Source organism: Geotrypetes seraphini, chromosome 2, assembly GCF_902459505.1.
Source record: "Geotrypetes seraphini chromosome 2, aGeoSer1.1, whole genome shotgun sequence".
In the NCBI taxonomy this organism is placed as follows: domain Eukaryota; kingdom Metazoa; phylum Chordata; class Amphibia; order Gymnophiona; family Dermophiidae; genus Geotrypetes; species Geotrypetes seraphini.
Window position 1 is genome coordinate 222,543,337 of NC_047085.1, and position 15,759 is coordinate 222,559,095.

Sequence of the window (15,759 nt, forward strand, 5' to 3'; positions counted from 1 at the left end):
TCGCCCTTTTTGCTGCCGCCGCACATTGTGCGGACGGCTTCATTGACTTGTCGACCAGTACTCCCAAGTCTCTTTTCTGGCGGATCTCTCCGAGTACTGCACCAGACATCCTGTATAATATTTTTGTTACCAACATGCATCACCTTACACTTATCCACGTTAAACCTCATTTGCCATGTTGCGGCCCATTTCTCGAGCGTGTTTATGTCACATTGCAGGTCTTCGCAGTCCTTCTGCGTCTTCACTACTCTGAATTACTTCGTATCACCCTCATATTTAATCACTTCACTTGTACCAATTTCCAGGTCATTTATAAATATGTTGAAGAGCACGGGTCCAAGCACCAAATCCTGCGGCACTCCACTCGTTCCGCTTGGAATCGGAGGGGGGTACTAGAGTTACAGCTACTTCCGATATTATAAAGGTTTTCCATGATTATTTTAGTAAATTCTATGCGGAAAAGCCGTTAGAATCTGGCCCGTCTTTGGATGATTATTTGGTTGATGCGGGAATGCCGCGTTTTAGTCAAAGTTAAACAAGGTTGGAATATTCAAAGGTAAATGGTTTTTCTAAAATACCTCAGCCCCACCACTCCACCGCTATGTTAGCTTCAAAAACAGCGGGAGATTTACGTGGCAACTCATCATAGGTATTAAATTTATCTAAATGCTGTGATAGTTTTACTAAATCATTATCATTTTTATAAACTGATATATTTTTATTGGTGTGTATACTTAGCTTTTAACCACACAGCTGGACCTGGGAGTCAGACCCGACATGTTTCGCACAAACAGTGCTGTTTCAAGGGTCTCCCTAGTGTGAAAGTAAAGAGAACAAACCTTAGGGAAATGGCAGAGAATGGTAGTGCCGGGGGGGGAGTGTCCATCACCGGGTTTGGATTTAAAAGCAGCCTGAGAATGCCGGCGCCATCTTTTCACAGAAGTTGCACTTGTGAGTCAGATGACAACGGCGGCCTCGGTAAGCGTTTTGATTAAGTGATTTTTAAACTGGTTTATATGGGGGGGTGGCATGTGGGGCTAGATTTCTCTGCCATAAAAGCTAAGTATACACACCAATAAAAATATATCAGTTTATAAAAATGATAATGATTTAGTAAAACTATCACAGCATTTAGATAAATTTAATACCTATGATAAGTTGCCACGTAAATCTCCCGCTGTTTTTGAAGCTAACATAGCGATGGAGTGGTGGGGCTGAGGTATTTTAGAAAAACCATTTACCTTTGAATATTCCAACCTTGTTTAACTTTGCTATCATTTAAGAAGGGTTGGTGTTAGAACTAACAACTAACATACTGGTATTGCACTAAAGCGTTTTAGTCAAAGGCATTTAAATGCCCTAAATAGTCCAATTTCTGGCTTGGAGATTCAGAGAGTGATTAGAACATTGAAAAGTGGTACTACTCCAGGCAGTGATGGTTATTCCTCTGAATTTTATAAGCTTGTTGGGCATTTGGTTCCAGGACCATTAGTGGATTATTACACAGCAGGTATTGATGCGGGTGGGTTTTCTGTTGCTGCCAATCAGGCTATGATTTCATTGATTCTTAAACCCGGTAAACCAGCACATTGTCCTGATTCATACCGACCTATATCTCTCATAAATGTTGATTTGAAAATCTTATCTCGGATATTGGCGACCAGGTTGGCTGGTTTTTTGCCTGATTATATTTGTGCAGAGCAGGTTGGTTTTGTGAGGGGAAGGCAGTCTGTTTTAAATGTAAGGAAGGTGTTATTGTCGGTTGCGCATTGTCAGTTGGTGCGGGAACCCTTACTTTTAGTTGGGTTGGACGCGGAAAAGGCCTTTGACCAAGTTAATTGGTCTTACCTTTTTCACGTTTTGGATTACATGGGCCTTCAAGGGTGGTTTCGTAAGGTGCTGATTGCTCTTTATGCGATGCCTTCAGCAGTTTTGTTGGTTAATGGTTGTATTTCAGCTTCCTTTTCAATTTATAGGGGAACGAGACAAGGATGTCCCCTTTCTCCTTTGTTATTTTTGTTGTATATTGAACCATTATTACGGACACTCCAAAATGATTCTGATGTGGTTGGGGTTCAATTTAACTCAGGTTTGGTTAAATCTCTGGCATTTACAGATGATGTGCTCTTGGTCTTAACTAATGTGCATTCTTCTTTACATCATGCATTAGGGGTATTGGAGGAATTTAGTTTTTACTCTGGTTACCGATTGAATATGCATAAATCAGAGGTTTTAGCAATTCCAACATCGGTGCAACTTGATTGGGAAGGTCCTTTTCCGCTTAAATGGGCGGATGGTAAAATTAAGTATTTGGGAATATGGATTTCTGGATCCTTTTCGGATTTACCATTGCTTAATTTGGAACCTCTTTTGCAGGGCACTGAAACAAGATTGAGTATTTGGCAGTCCTTTCCTCTTACTTTAATGGGACGTATAGCGTTATTTAATATGATAGTTGTACCGAAATGGTTGTATATTTTTCAAATGTTACCTTTACTGTGCTCATCTGTTTATCATTTCCGCCTAAGGAGAGCTATTCAAAAATTTTTGTGGTCAGGTAAACGTCCACGTATCTCATATGCGACTCTTACATTGTCCAGAGATAGAGGGGGGTTGGGATTGCTAAATATACATAATTTTGCAGTGGCTTGTCAATTACGCCATCTTAATGACTGGTATCGAGGGACTTCTCATTTTTCTGTTACCTCTGTGGAACTTAAACTTATTGCTCCATATTCTGTTAGTACGTTATTACATGCTCCTGCTCGATATTTAACTCAGATATTATCCCAATACCCTATTTATCGTGCGGTTCGACAGGCTTGGCAATGGACTTGTGCATTTTTTGGTCACTCCTCTGTGAGTTCTCCTTTATTGTCCATTAAGGGCAATCCTCAATTTGTTCCGGGAATGGAATCTTCGCTGTTTGATTCTTGGGTAGAAAAAGGAGTGGTATATCTTTATCATGTTCTCACTACTTTGGGGCAATTGCGTTCCTTCCCTGCTTTGGCTCAGGAATATGGGCTCCTTCCGGGGGATGTGTTTCCGTATTTGCATTACAACATTATATTCATACTTTATCATCTGACACTTTAAAGAGATCTGTGTTTAAATCTTTGAAGGAGATATATTGTTTGGAAGCACAGTCTTTTATACCATTGCGTTTCTATCATAAAAATTTGTTGGAACACGCCCCGGAATATGATTTTGATTCATTAAGTGATCGATGGTCTTTGGATTTGGGAATTCCTATTTCGGTTGCAGTATTGCGGTCTTTTTTGAAATCATTAAAACAACCTTGGGCTTCTATCCCTATGATTGAAATGCAATATAAACTGCTGATGCGTATTTATATGTCTCCCTCTAGGGCTTATCGTGTGGCATTACGTCTGGATTCTTGTTGTCCTAAATGTGGGGGGGTAAATGCTACCTTGGGACATATGTTTATGCCTGTCCTAGGGTGTTGAGATTTTGGACCATTCTCCATAGACATATTGCACGTCTTTGGAATACGAGATGCTTGCCTCATCCAAAGATGTTATTTTCTATTTCTTTGTTGACTCATCCTATACCGAGAGGTATTCGTTTATTTTTGAAGCGTGCATTATTGTTGGGGAAAAAGTCTATTCTTGTTCATTGGATGGATGCTACTCCGCCCACTTTATCGCAGTGGCGCTTTCTGATGATTTCTCAACTAAAGATGGAACGCTTGAATATATCTGATATGGACTCTGTGCAGGGACGTTCTTTACATCTTATTTGGGAGCCCTTTTGGGTATCCCTTACCGGGTATGCACGTAGCCATGTATTGAATATTTGAGTGATTAGTTTTATGTTTTTGTTTCTTGCCATATGATATTAGATTTAATTTATCATGCCTCTATTTTATTTTATTTTATTTGGGAGGGTGGGTAGAGAGGTTTGGTTTAGATAAAAACTTGGTCAGTATTGTTTGTTTTATATTATATTGGTATAATGTTTCCTTGACCAATAAACATATTTGAACATAAATATGTTGAAGAGCACGGGTCCAAGCACCAAATCCTGCGGCACTCCACTCGTTCCGCTTTTCCAGTCCGAGTATTTACCCTCACTCTCTGTTTCCTATCCGCCAACCAGTTTTTAATCCACATGAGTATTTCATTCTCGATTCCATGGCTCGCAATTTTTCGAAGCAGTCATTCATGCGGGACCTTGTCGAACACCTTCTGAAAATCCAGATATACAATGTCAACCGGCTCGCCCTTGTCTATCTGCCTGCTTACTCCATCGAAGAAGTGCAGCAAGTGTGTCAAGCAAGATCTTCCCTTGCTGAAGCCGTGCTTGCTGGTCCTCATCAGATCATGTCCTTCAAGGTGATCAATGATGTGGTCCTTTATCAGCGCCTCTACAATCTTTCCCGGTACCAAGGTCAGACTCATCGGTCTGTAGTTTCCCGGATCTCCCCTAGAACCTTTCTTGAAGATCGGCATGACATTCGCCTCTTTCCAGTCTTTCGGAATCCTTCCCGATTTGATTGACAGATTGGTTATTAGTTGAAGCAGTTCAGCTATAGCCCCCTTTCAGTTCCTTGATTACCCTCGGATGGATGCCATCTGGTCCTGGGGATTTATCATTTTTAAGCCTATCAATCTGCCTGCATACCTCTTCTAGACTGACCGTCAACCCTGTCAGTTTCCCGTCCTTATTTCCTGCTCAGTCTTATAGCCTATCAGTCTTATAGCCTATCAGCCTATCAGTATGTTGTGTATATCCTCTTCAGTAAATAGACGCAAAAAATGTGTTCAGTTTGTCGGCGATGGCTTTGTCCTCCTTTAGCGCTCCCTTTATTTCATGGTCATCCAACGGCCCCACCGCTTCCTTTGCAGGTCGTTTCCCTCTTAATATATCGAAAGAACGGCTTGAAGTTTTTCACCTCCTTGGCTATTTTTTCCTCATAGTCTCTTTTGGCTCTTCTTACCGCCTTGTGGCACTTGCTTTGATGTTTGTGCTTTTTCCAGTTTTCGTCTGTTTTTAACCTTTTCCATTCCTTAAACGAAGTCTTCTTGTCTCTGATTGCTTTCTTCACAGCTACAGTGAGCCACGCCAGTTCCTTGTTCTTTTTCCTTTTGGAATCCTTGGTGATACGTGGTATATATAGATTTTGCGCCTCGGTGACTGTGTCCTTAAAAAGGGACCATGCTTGCTCTAGCGTTTTTACAGTGCTTATCCTCTTCTTAATGTAACAAGTGGAGCATGTTTCCTAGTTATGCATGCAATTTATATAACACTAAGTTATGGGTACCCTTGCCACATTTAGGTGTGCTCAGTTATGCATGTGTCTATCAATGAAGCATGTGCAAAAAAATACAAATAACAACAAAACCAAAAATTAATTATAAAATCATAAGTGACACATATAATAAATACATTAAAACAGCATTCTGAGTGGTGCAATCCATATAAAAAAAAAGGTTCAGACAAATTCATGACAGGGATATGTCTTGTCAAAATAGAAATTAAAAAGGTGCTTACCTATAAGATCCCAATCATATAGCTCCAAAATATCTTTGAAAAGATATGAAGAAAATAATTCAAGTCCGCTCATGCAAAAGTTCTACCAAAAATCAAACAAAAAACAGATAAGTCATTGGGCATTAAGAGGCACTCAGATGTTAAACAAAACCCAGATCACTGACACAAAAGCAGAGTAATATTATAACTGGCAGAACAAGTGGCTGGAGTGCAGCACAAGTCTTGACTAATCAGCTTTACAGCCAAGAGCAATTCAATTTCAAATGCTCTGCTCCCTGTAAGGTTAGGGAGTAGCCCCCTGAAAATATTAGGCTTACAGGACTAGAATCTATAAATGGTGCCTAAGCGCAACTACACTGTAGGTGTCGCTCCGTGTGGTTGTCAATTAACCGCTAGGTATCCTTTATAGAATCCCACCCAGCAGTGCCTAGGTGTGCTTAAGCGTCGCTAGGCGTTGGTACATTAGGCCAGGTTTTGCTTGGCCTAATTTACCAGTGCCTAACTCAGACGCCTAGCAATGCCAAGGTCAACTACACCAATTCTTCACTTTTAGCCACGCCTGCGATATCATTAAGTGTCAGAGGGCACCTTGACTTAGGCGTTGCTAGGCGCCACTTTGAATTCCATACAGAAATCTTTTCTTTTTTTTTTTTTTTATTAATTTGTTGATTAACCTCAATGGCATGGTCAATTCCCACACCATTTAAGCTAATTAAAACAATTTGGGTGTCAGCAATTAGGGCGTCTAGAGGCGCTTCATGTAGGCATCCTATATAGAATCTTGCTCCCAGTGCCTCACTTGTAAATTTACTAAAGAATATATTTGCTAGTCTGGCAAGGCATGCCAAGTCATAAATCACTTTAAGCCCCCACATTCATTGTTCACTCAAAAAGATTAACCTATTTACCTATTTGAGAGGACTAATCAGTGGCACAGAAAAAATAATATGGAAAAACTATATAAATTAGAAAGCACAGTTACTTACCGTAACAGGTGTTATCCAGGGACAGCAGGCAGATATTCTTAACACATGGGTGACGTCACCGACGGAGCCCTCGGTACGGACCTTTTTAACTAGAAGTTTCTAGTTGGCCGCACCGCGCGTGCGCGAGTGCCTTCCCGCCCGACGGAGGAGTGCGTGGTCCCCAGTTAGGATAAGCCAGCTAAGAAGCCAACCCGGGGAGGTGGGTGGGACGTAAGAATATCTGCCTGCTGTCCCTGGATAACACCTGTTACGGTAAGTAACTGTGCTTTATCCCAGGACAAGCAGGCAGCATATTCTTAACACATGGGTGACCTCCAAGCTAACAAAGAGGGAGGTGGGATGGTTGGCCATTAGAAAAATAAATTTTGTAACACAGATTGGCCGAAGTGTCCATCCCGTCTGGAGAACGCATCCAGACAGTAGTGAGTAGTGAATGTGTGAACTGAGGACCAAGTGGCCGCCTTGCAGATTTCCTCGATGGGCATGGAACGGAGGAAAGCTACAGAAGCAGCCATAGCTCGGACTCTGTGGGCCGTGACAGTTCCTTCCAGTGAGAGACCGGCCCGAGCATAGCAGAATGCAATACAGGCAGCAAGCCAATTGGAAAGTGTCCGTTTGGAGACAGGACGACCCAAACGGTTGGGATCGAAAGACAAAAATAGCTGAGGGGATGTTCGGTGAGCTCTGGTACGATCAAGATAGTAAGCAAGGGCACGCTTACAATCCAGCGTGTGCAACGCCTGTTCCCCAGGATGCGAGTGAGGCTTAGGGAAGAAGACGGGCAGCACAATGGACTGGTTGAGGTGAAAAGTTGAGACCACCTTGGGAAGGAATTTAGGGTGGGTACGCAGAACAACCTTGTCATGGTGAAAAACAGTGAACGGTGGGTCGGCAACCAGTGCATGCAGTTCGCTAACCCTCCTGGCAGAGGTGATGGCAATCAGGAAAAGCACCTTCCAGGTAAGGAGTCTAAGTGAAGTTGTGGCAAGAGGCTCGAATGGAGGTTTCATGAGAGCTGAGAGTACCACATTCAGGTCCCAGACGACTGGAGGAGGCTTGAGGGGTGGTTTGATATTGAAGAGCCCTCGCATAAATCTGGAAACCAGAGGATGAGCCGTAAGGGGTTTTCCGAGAATGGGCTCATGAAACGCAGTGATGGCACTGAGGTGGACTCTGATGGAGGTAGTTTTGAGGCCAGCATTGGACAGCGAGAGCAAATATTCCAATACAGTTTCCACCGCTAAGGAGGTGGGTTCCTGATGATGCCGGAGACACCACGAGGAGAATCTGGTCCATTTCTGATGGTAACATTGGAGGGTGGCCGGCTTCCTGGAGGCGTCCAAGATGAGGCGGACCGGCTGAGATAGGTTCTCTGGAGAGGTCAGCCCGAGAGAAACCAAGCTGTCAGGTGGAGCGAAGACAGATTGGGATGCAGTAGAGACTGATGCTGCTGCGTAAGTAGAGTAGGAAACACAGGAAGGAGAATGGGTTCCCTGGAGCTGAGTTGGAGCAGGAGTGAGAACCAGTGTTGGCGAGGCCACCGAGGTGCGATAAGAATCATGGTGGCGTTGTCCTTGCGGAGTTTGGACAAGGTCCGCAACATCAGAGGAAGTGGAGGGAAGGCATACAGGAACCGATCCCTCCAATCGAGCAGGAATGCATCCGGAGCCAGACGGTGAGGAGAGAAGAGTCTGGAACAGAATTGGGGCAGCTGATGATTGTGAGGTGCTGCAAAGAGGTCCACCTGCGGAGTGCCCCATCGAGCAAAGATGGAGAGCAGAGTTGGAGGGTCCAACGTCCACTCGTGAGGTTGAATGATGCGGCTGAGATTGTCGGCCAGAGAGTTCTGTTCGCCCTGGATATAGACCGCCCTGAGAAAGAGATTGCGGTCCGTGGCCCAGGTCCAGATGCGCAGAGCCTCCAAACAAAGGGGGCGAGATCCGGTGCCGCCTTGCTTGTTTATGTAGTACATGGCGACTTGATTGTCTGTGCACAGGAGGAGGACTTGAGGACAGAGGAGATGTTGGAAAGCCTTGAGGGCGTAGAACATGGCTCTGAGTTCCAGGAAATTGATGTGATGACGACGCTCCTGTGGGGTCCAAAGTCCCTGGGTGCGTAGGTCTCCTAGGTGAGCTCCCCACGCATAGGGGGACGCATCTGTGGTGATGATCATAGAGTGGGGGGGCAGATGAAAAAGCAGACCCCTGGAAAGATTTGAGGAGTTCAACCACCATTGGAGAGATTGCTGAAGAGATGATGTCACAGAGATGGGATGAGAAAGAAGATCCGTAGTCTGTGACCATTGGTTGGCGAGAGTCCACTGAGGCGTACGAAGGTGGAGACGTGCCAGAGGAAGGACATGCACCGTCGAGGCCATGTGACCCAGGAGGACCATCATCTGTCGGGCAGGAATGGAGGGATGCATGAGCACCTGATGGCAGAGATGGAGCAGGGTCCGCTGGCGATCGGAGGGGAGAAAGGCCCTCATTAGCGTGGTGTCCAGAACTGCTCCAATGAATTGAAGTCGCTGGGTGGGAAGCAGATGCGACTTGGGGTAGTTGATCTCGAACCCCAGGAGGTGGAGGAGAGAGATGGTGTGATGAGTAGCTTGTAGCACGAGTTGAGATGAAGGTGCTTTCACCAACCAATCGTCCAAGTAGGGGAACACCTGGAGGTTGTGAGACCTGAGGAAGGCCGCTACCACTATAAGGCACTTGGTGAAGACCCTGGGTGAGGAAGCGAGGCCGAACGGTAGCACCTTGTACTGATAGTGGTGGTGCAGTACCTGGAACCGCAGGTAGCGGCGAGAACTCTGATTGATGGAGATGTGAGTGTAGGCCTCTTTTAGGTCCAGGGAACATAGCCAGTCGTGATGAGAAAGAAGAGGGTAGAGCGTGGCAAGGGAGAGCATTCTGAACTTTTCCTTGACCAGACATTTGTTGAGGTCCCTGAGATCGAGAATGGGACGGAGGTCTCCCGTCTTTTTGGGTACCAGGAAGTAGCGGGAGTAGAATCCCTGACCCCTTTGATCTTGAGGTACTTCTTCGATGGCATTGAGAAGGAGGAGGGATTGAACCTCCCTCAGGAGGAGGGGGGTTTGGGATGAGTGTGAAGCAGACTCTACGGGAGGGTTGTCCGATGGAAGAGTCTGGAAGTTGAGAGAGTAGCCGTGGCGGATGATGTTGAGGACCCACTGGTCCGACGTGATGATTTCCCAACGGCTGGAGAAAATGGTGAGACGACCCCCGATAGGCTGTGGAAGAGGTAGCAAGGGTGGATGACTGGCTATGCCCTGGAGAGAAGAGTCAAAAGGGCTGAGATTGTTTAGCAGGCTGAGGAGGCTTAGAGGGTTGAGTGGCCTGAGATCGAGCCTGGGCATGGTGCTGCTGTTGACGGGGTCGCCGAGATTGTTGGGGAGGCGGATTGAGTGGCCTGGCTGAGAACCTCCGCTGATAAGATGATTGAGGTCGATAAGGTCGGGCAGGCGGAGCCTTCTTTTTCGGCTTGATCAGGGTGTCCCACCTGGTCTCATGGGCAGAGAGTTTCTGGGTGGTGGAATCCAGCGACTCTCCAAAAAGTTCATCCCCGAGACAGGGGGCGTTGGCCAGACGATCCTGGTGGTTGATGTCCAGGTCGGAGACTCTGAGCCAGGCTAAGCGACGCATGGCTACGGCCATGGCAGAGGCCCGAGAGGTGAGCTCGAAGGAGTCGTATATCGAGCGGACCATATACTTGCGCAATTGGAGAAGGCCAGAGATGTGTTGTTGGAATAGCGGGACCTTGCGCTCAGGTAGGTACTTCTGGAGGGCAGACAGTTGTTGGACCAAATGTTTCAGATAGAAAGAAAAATGGAAGGAATAGTTGTTTGCCCTGTTGGCAAGCATGGCATTCTGGTAAAGCCTCTTGCCAAACTTGTCCATGGTCTTACCTTCTCTGCCAGGAGGGGTAGAGGCATAGACACTGGAGCCCTGAGTCTTTTTTAAGGTGGATTCAACCAGAAGGGACTCATGGGGCAATTGAGATTTGTCGAATCCAGGAATAGGGATGACACGGTAAAGGTTGTCCAGTTTACGGGGGGCTCCCGGTACCGTGAGGGGATTTTCCAAGTTTTTGTAAAACGTTTCCCGCAGGATGTCATGCACGGGAAGCTTGAGGAACTCCTTAGGAGGTTGCTCAAAGTCTAAAGCCTCTAGAAAGGCTTGAGACTTTTTTGAGTCAGATTCTAGGGGAAGGGACAGGGCAGCAGACATTTCTCTCAGAAATTTAGAAAATGAGGACTGCTCTGGTTTAGAGGTGGCATCGGGTGCCGATGGTTCCTCATCAGATGAGGAGGGATCCTCCTCGGTACCGAGAGGAGTTTCCTCCCATAAGTCAAGGTCCCTGACCTCTGGTGCATGTCGAGACACCGGGGTGGAGGGCGCGGTATGGCGAGTCTTGGACAAAGACTTTCCAGAGCGCACCGAAACGGTACCAGGAGAGGACGACCGGCGTCGATCCCGGTCCCGGGAAGAATGCCGTACCGCCTGGTGCCGAGGAGGATCCAATGTGGCATGGGAATGAACCACCGGATCGACATGGAGTTGTTCGGCCGAAAGGATCGGCATGGAGGTGTTTACAGGTACCGAAGGGGTGGACACAGGGGGCTCGGTACGGGGCTCGGGCCGGTCTGGTACCGGAAGGAGCGGTGCCAGGATAGTGGGCAACAGGTGTTCAAGTTGTTGCTGTAACTGTTCCTGGAGTTGAGCTTTTAAGATGGCCGAGATACGGTCATCTAGGGGTGGCATCGGAACCGCTTTCTTTTTCTTCGGTTCCTTGGATGCCGCTCCACGCCCCGGCGATGAGGAGGCCGATGACGAGGCACTCACCGAGATCGGGGCGGAGCGTTTACGGGACCGGTGCGATGCCGGTAGGGATGGTGTCGCCACCGTAGCTGGAGGGCGCTCGAGGGAAGAGGAAGGCTTCTTAGCCGGCTTACCTGGCGCCAGCGACGCCGATGTGGGGTCGGTCGGTGTCGAGGTCGACAGGTGCCGATTTTTGAGGTACCGCCGTTGAAGTTGAGGAGTCCATCGCCGACTCGGTGCCGAAGAGAAGAGTTTGTTGAATTCTTCGGTTTTTAAGGGTTCTCTTTTGAAGAGTGGCACAGCGGGTGCAGGAGTCCGCCCGATGCTCCGGACCCAGACACTGCAAGCACCAATTGTGTGGGTCAGTGATGGAGATCGGGCGTGCACACCGCTGGCACTTCTTAAAACCGACCTGCGGGGGCATGAAGGGGAAGATAGCCTCCGCAAAATCGAAGCCCGAGGCCTGTATAATGGCAACAGGCCCCGCCGGGGCAAAAACGAAAAAAAGGGGAAAAAAGCAAAGTTTTTTTTTTTTTTTTTTTTGGCAAATCAAAGTAAAATAAACCCGAAGGTAAAGAAAGAAAAATAAGGAAAAAAAAGCGCGAGCGGGAAGGCAAAAAGTGGTTTCAACGGCCGTTGAAAAAACACACGCGTCTTCTTCGCTCCGCGGAAACGAAGAAACTGGGGACCACGCACTCCTCCGTCGGGCGGGAAGGCACTCGCGCACGCGCGGTGCGGCCAACTAGAAACTTCTAGTTAAAAAGGTCCGTACCGAGGGCTCCGTCGGTGACGTCACCCATGTGTTAAGAATATGCTGCCTGCTTGTCCTGGGATAAAAATAAGTACAAAGGCTAAATTGAGCTATAATGACATAGACATCCTAGAACTGAGTTCTGTCCCTGTAATTACAGTGTTTGCTCTATCAAAGCAGGAGGCCTCATAGCAGTAACTTCTTTAACCAGTCTGCTTCACTAATGACAGCACTGTGTGCAAATTAAAACAATTTTTTTTTGAGGGGGGCAATTCTTATCAACAGTGAATCTCCTTTGACAGCAACCGACGTGTGCTATGGTGTCCAGAGGCAAGTGCGATTGTGTGCCAGAGAGGAATGCTTCACTGAGTTTATAGAATGGTTGTATGGTACAGCATGCCTCTCACTCAGCAGATGGGAATGGATGGTTTCTGCAGAGTTTCGTCTCTTTCACTATACAAGCCCAAGCTGATGCAATGAAACAATTAACTCCCTTACCTGGGGCATCATCTCTTCAATGAAATGAATCGTGTAGTCAATGTTAAATCTGATTACTTTACACAAGGGGATCTGCAAATTATGACAAGAGCAGAATAGAGATTCAGCTTTAGCAGACACAGTACTGGGATCAGATTATAACAACTTTTGTCTCTTTATCTTTCATGAAAAAAGACATATAGTGTGATTGGTATTAAAAAAAACACTAATATACAGCTGAACAGAACAAGCATTATTCTATCCAGGGGCTGTGGTGACTTTATAAACCATCAGCGTGAAGGTCAATTAGTACCTTGAATGGTCACAACCAATTGAATTCCAACATGTGATATCTTAGACTGCCTGACTTTCTTCTTATCTCACCCTACATATCCATATCTGATGGAAGACCAATACAAGCAGTGGAGGATAGCAGATAGCATGAGTCTATATTGGTATCAGCAAGCAAGAAGGAGTGCCATAAGCTGCTGAACCTGTAGTGGCTGCAGTCACTTAGGGCAAGATTCACAAAGCAAACCGATCGTGTACTGATCGATTTGCGACCCCTTAACGAGCAAATTTCCCTCTGACCTGATTCACTTACCTCTCCTGCGATCCACTTCGAATCCATGCATGCGAACGAGGAGAAACGCATGAAAAGTAGGAAGGGACGCGATTTACAACACAAAATTCTCAATCCAACTGGGCTGGCCAATCAACTGAAGAAGTGACTATAGAGCTGCACGGGAACGGGGACGACGGGAATCCCGCGGGACCCGCGGGCATCCCGCGGGTTCCCCCTTTGGGTCACGGGGATCCCGTGGGGACGCCCCTAGGGTCGCGGGGATCCCGTGGGGACGCCCCCTAGGGTCGCGGGGATCCCGTGGGGACGCCCCCTAGGGTCGCGGGGTTCCTGCGGGGCTGGATGTACTCAGTCGCGCGGCTCTTCTCCCTACCTTCTCTGCTTGCAGCACAGAGCCGAACGGAAGTCTTCCCGACGTCAGCGCTGACGTCGGAGGGGAGGGAGGGCTTAAACAAAGCCCTCCCTCCTTCCGACGTCAGCGCTGACGTCGGGAAGACTTCCGTTTGGCTCTGTGCTGCAGGCAGTGCAGGTAAGGAGGAGAGTAGCCTCGCGGTTCGAGTGGCTACCAAGGGAGGGGGCGGTCCGGTCCGCCCCGCCACACCCCGCCCCGGTTGCAGCACAGCCGGCCAGGTCCTCTTACTTTTGTGGCACTTCCCCGACCGACCGACAACAGCCCCGGTCCCTGCCCTGTAGCCGCGAATCTAAATTATCTTCTTACAGCAGCTGTAATAAGGTAATTTAGATTCGCAGTTAAGGGCAGGGAGGTTTGTCGGACCGGGGCTGTTGTCAGTCGGTCGGGGAAGTGCCACAAAAGTAAGGGGACCTGGCCGGCTGTGCTGCACCCGGGGCGGTAGAGAAGGAGTGGGGAGAAGGACGCTGAAAGGCCATGGGGAAGACGGGAGGGGGGGGGAAGGACTCTGAAAGCACTTGAAGACAGAGGAGGGAGAAGGACGCTAAAAGGCCATGGGAAGGGCGGGGGGGGGGGGAGGACTCTGAAAGCACTTGTGGAAGACAGAGGGGGGAGAAGGATGCTGAAAGCACATGGGGAAGACAAAGGGGTGGAGAAGGACGCTGAAAGGACATGGGGAAGACGGGGGGGGGTGGAGAAGGACGCTGAAAGGCCATGGGGAAGACAGAGGGGGGAGAAGGACGCTGACAGGACATGGGGAAGATGGGGGGAGAAGGACGCTGAAAGGAAATGGGGAAGAGAGAGTAGGGAGAAGACGCTGGCAGGGAAGAAGACAGATGCCAGACTATGGGGGGAGCGGAGAGAAGAAGATGGGTGCCAGACCAATTTGGAAGGGGGAAGAAAGGGAGAGGCACATTAACAGAGCAAATGGAAGATGCAGAAGGAAGAGAGACAGTGGATGGAAGGAATTGAATGAGAACATGAGGAAAGCAGAAACCAGGCAACAAAGGTAGGAAAAGAATTATATTTCTTTTTTTTTATTTTGCTTCAGGATAAAGTAGTATATTAGTTGTGTTGATAAAAATTTATAAACATTAGAGGCTCTGGTAGAAACCCATTTGCAAAGTATGTATTCTTCCCAATTAATATTTTCAAATTAATAAAGTCTTTTTGCTTATTTGTAAATGGGTTTCTACCAGAGCCTTTAATTCAGTAGCATAATTAAATGAAATAACTATTTCTGAAGTTTATAGGGACGGGCGGGGACGGAGGGGATTCCTCGCGGGGACAGGTGGGGACGGAGGGGATTCCTCGTGGGGACGGGTGGGGACGGAGGGAATCCTCACGGGGACGGGTGGGGACGGGTGGGATTCCTCACGGGGACGGGTGGGGACGGGTGGGACTTTGGCGGGGACGGGTGGGGACGGGTGGGATTTCTGTCCCCGCGCAACTCTCTAGAAGTGACTCCTGGGGACCAGTCACAAACCTTCTTTTCCCACTGTTCAGCCGGGGGGAGAGCAGTGCCTGTTAGCTCCCTGACAAATGAAGCAACGTCTAAGCAACTTTCTCTCACCACCCAGACTGATCTCTGCTGCCTTCCCTGCAGTGCGAGCCCGTGGGTTTAAAGCGGGGCTGCATGCCGCAGTGTAGCCCCGCTTTAAACCCGCGGGCTGGCACTGCAGGGAAGGCACAGAGAGCAGGGCATGACCAGCTGAGTGTCGCCGACACCTGGAAGAGGCTGTCGCTGCCGTGGATAGCAGCAGCAGGAGAGTCGGGGCCCAAAAACAACAGTGTAAAAATAAATTTTTTTTTAAACCCCACGGACACAAAACACATGCGCAGACCATCTACAGGGAAAGCAGATGGTCTGCACATGCGTGGGGATGCACACCAGCGATCCGGGCAGGCAGATGGGGGCATTCCTCTGATTGCCCCCATCTGCATATTTTAGTTTGAAGAATTCGTCGGACCTGCCGGGATCGGGCCCAATCGGGCAGGTTCGTGAATCCAGCCGATCAACCCAAGAAACGACTGCTGGAGACCAGTCTAAAACGTCTTTTCTACTCTCCAGCTCCATAGAAGCCCTGCTCTGCCACAATCTGTCTCTTGCCTGCTCTCCCCGAATGCCGCCCTGCTCTGCCTCAATTGCCACCCAGCTCCTCCCCATTTCTCCTGCCTGATCCTGCCCTTCTCCGCAT

The 15,759-nt window shown here is 48.0% G+C and overlaps 1 protein-coding gene across 1 annotated transcript in view; it reads right to left on the reverse strand.

Annotated features, from left to right (window-relative positions):
• The window catches only part of DROSHA (drosha ribonuclease III), a 318,886-nt gene that overhangs the window by 215,954 nt on the left and 87,173 nt on the right, over window positions 1-15,759 (reverse strand). The window contains exons 10-11 of the mRNA XM_033934987.1: window positions 12,591-12,662; window positions 5,515-5,596 (exon numbers count right to left, since the gene is read on the reverse strand). Coding sequence (XP_033790878.1) covers window positions 5,515-5,596; window positions 12,591-12,662 — 154 coding nt within the window. The remainder of the gene's footprint in view (window positions 1-5,514; window positions 5,597-12,590; window positions 12,663-15,759) is intronic.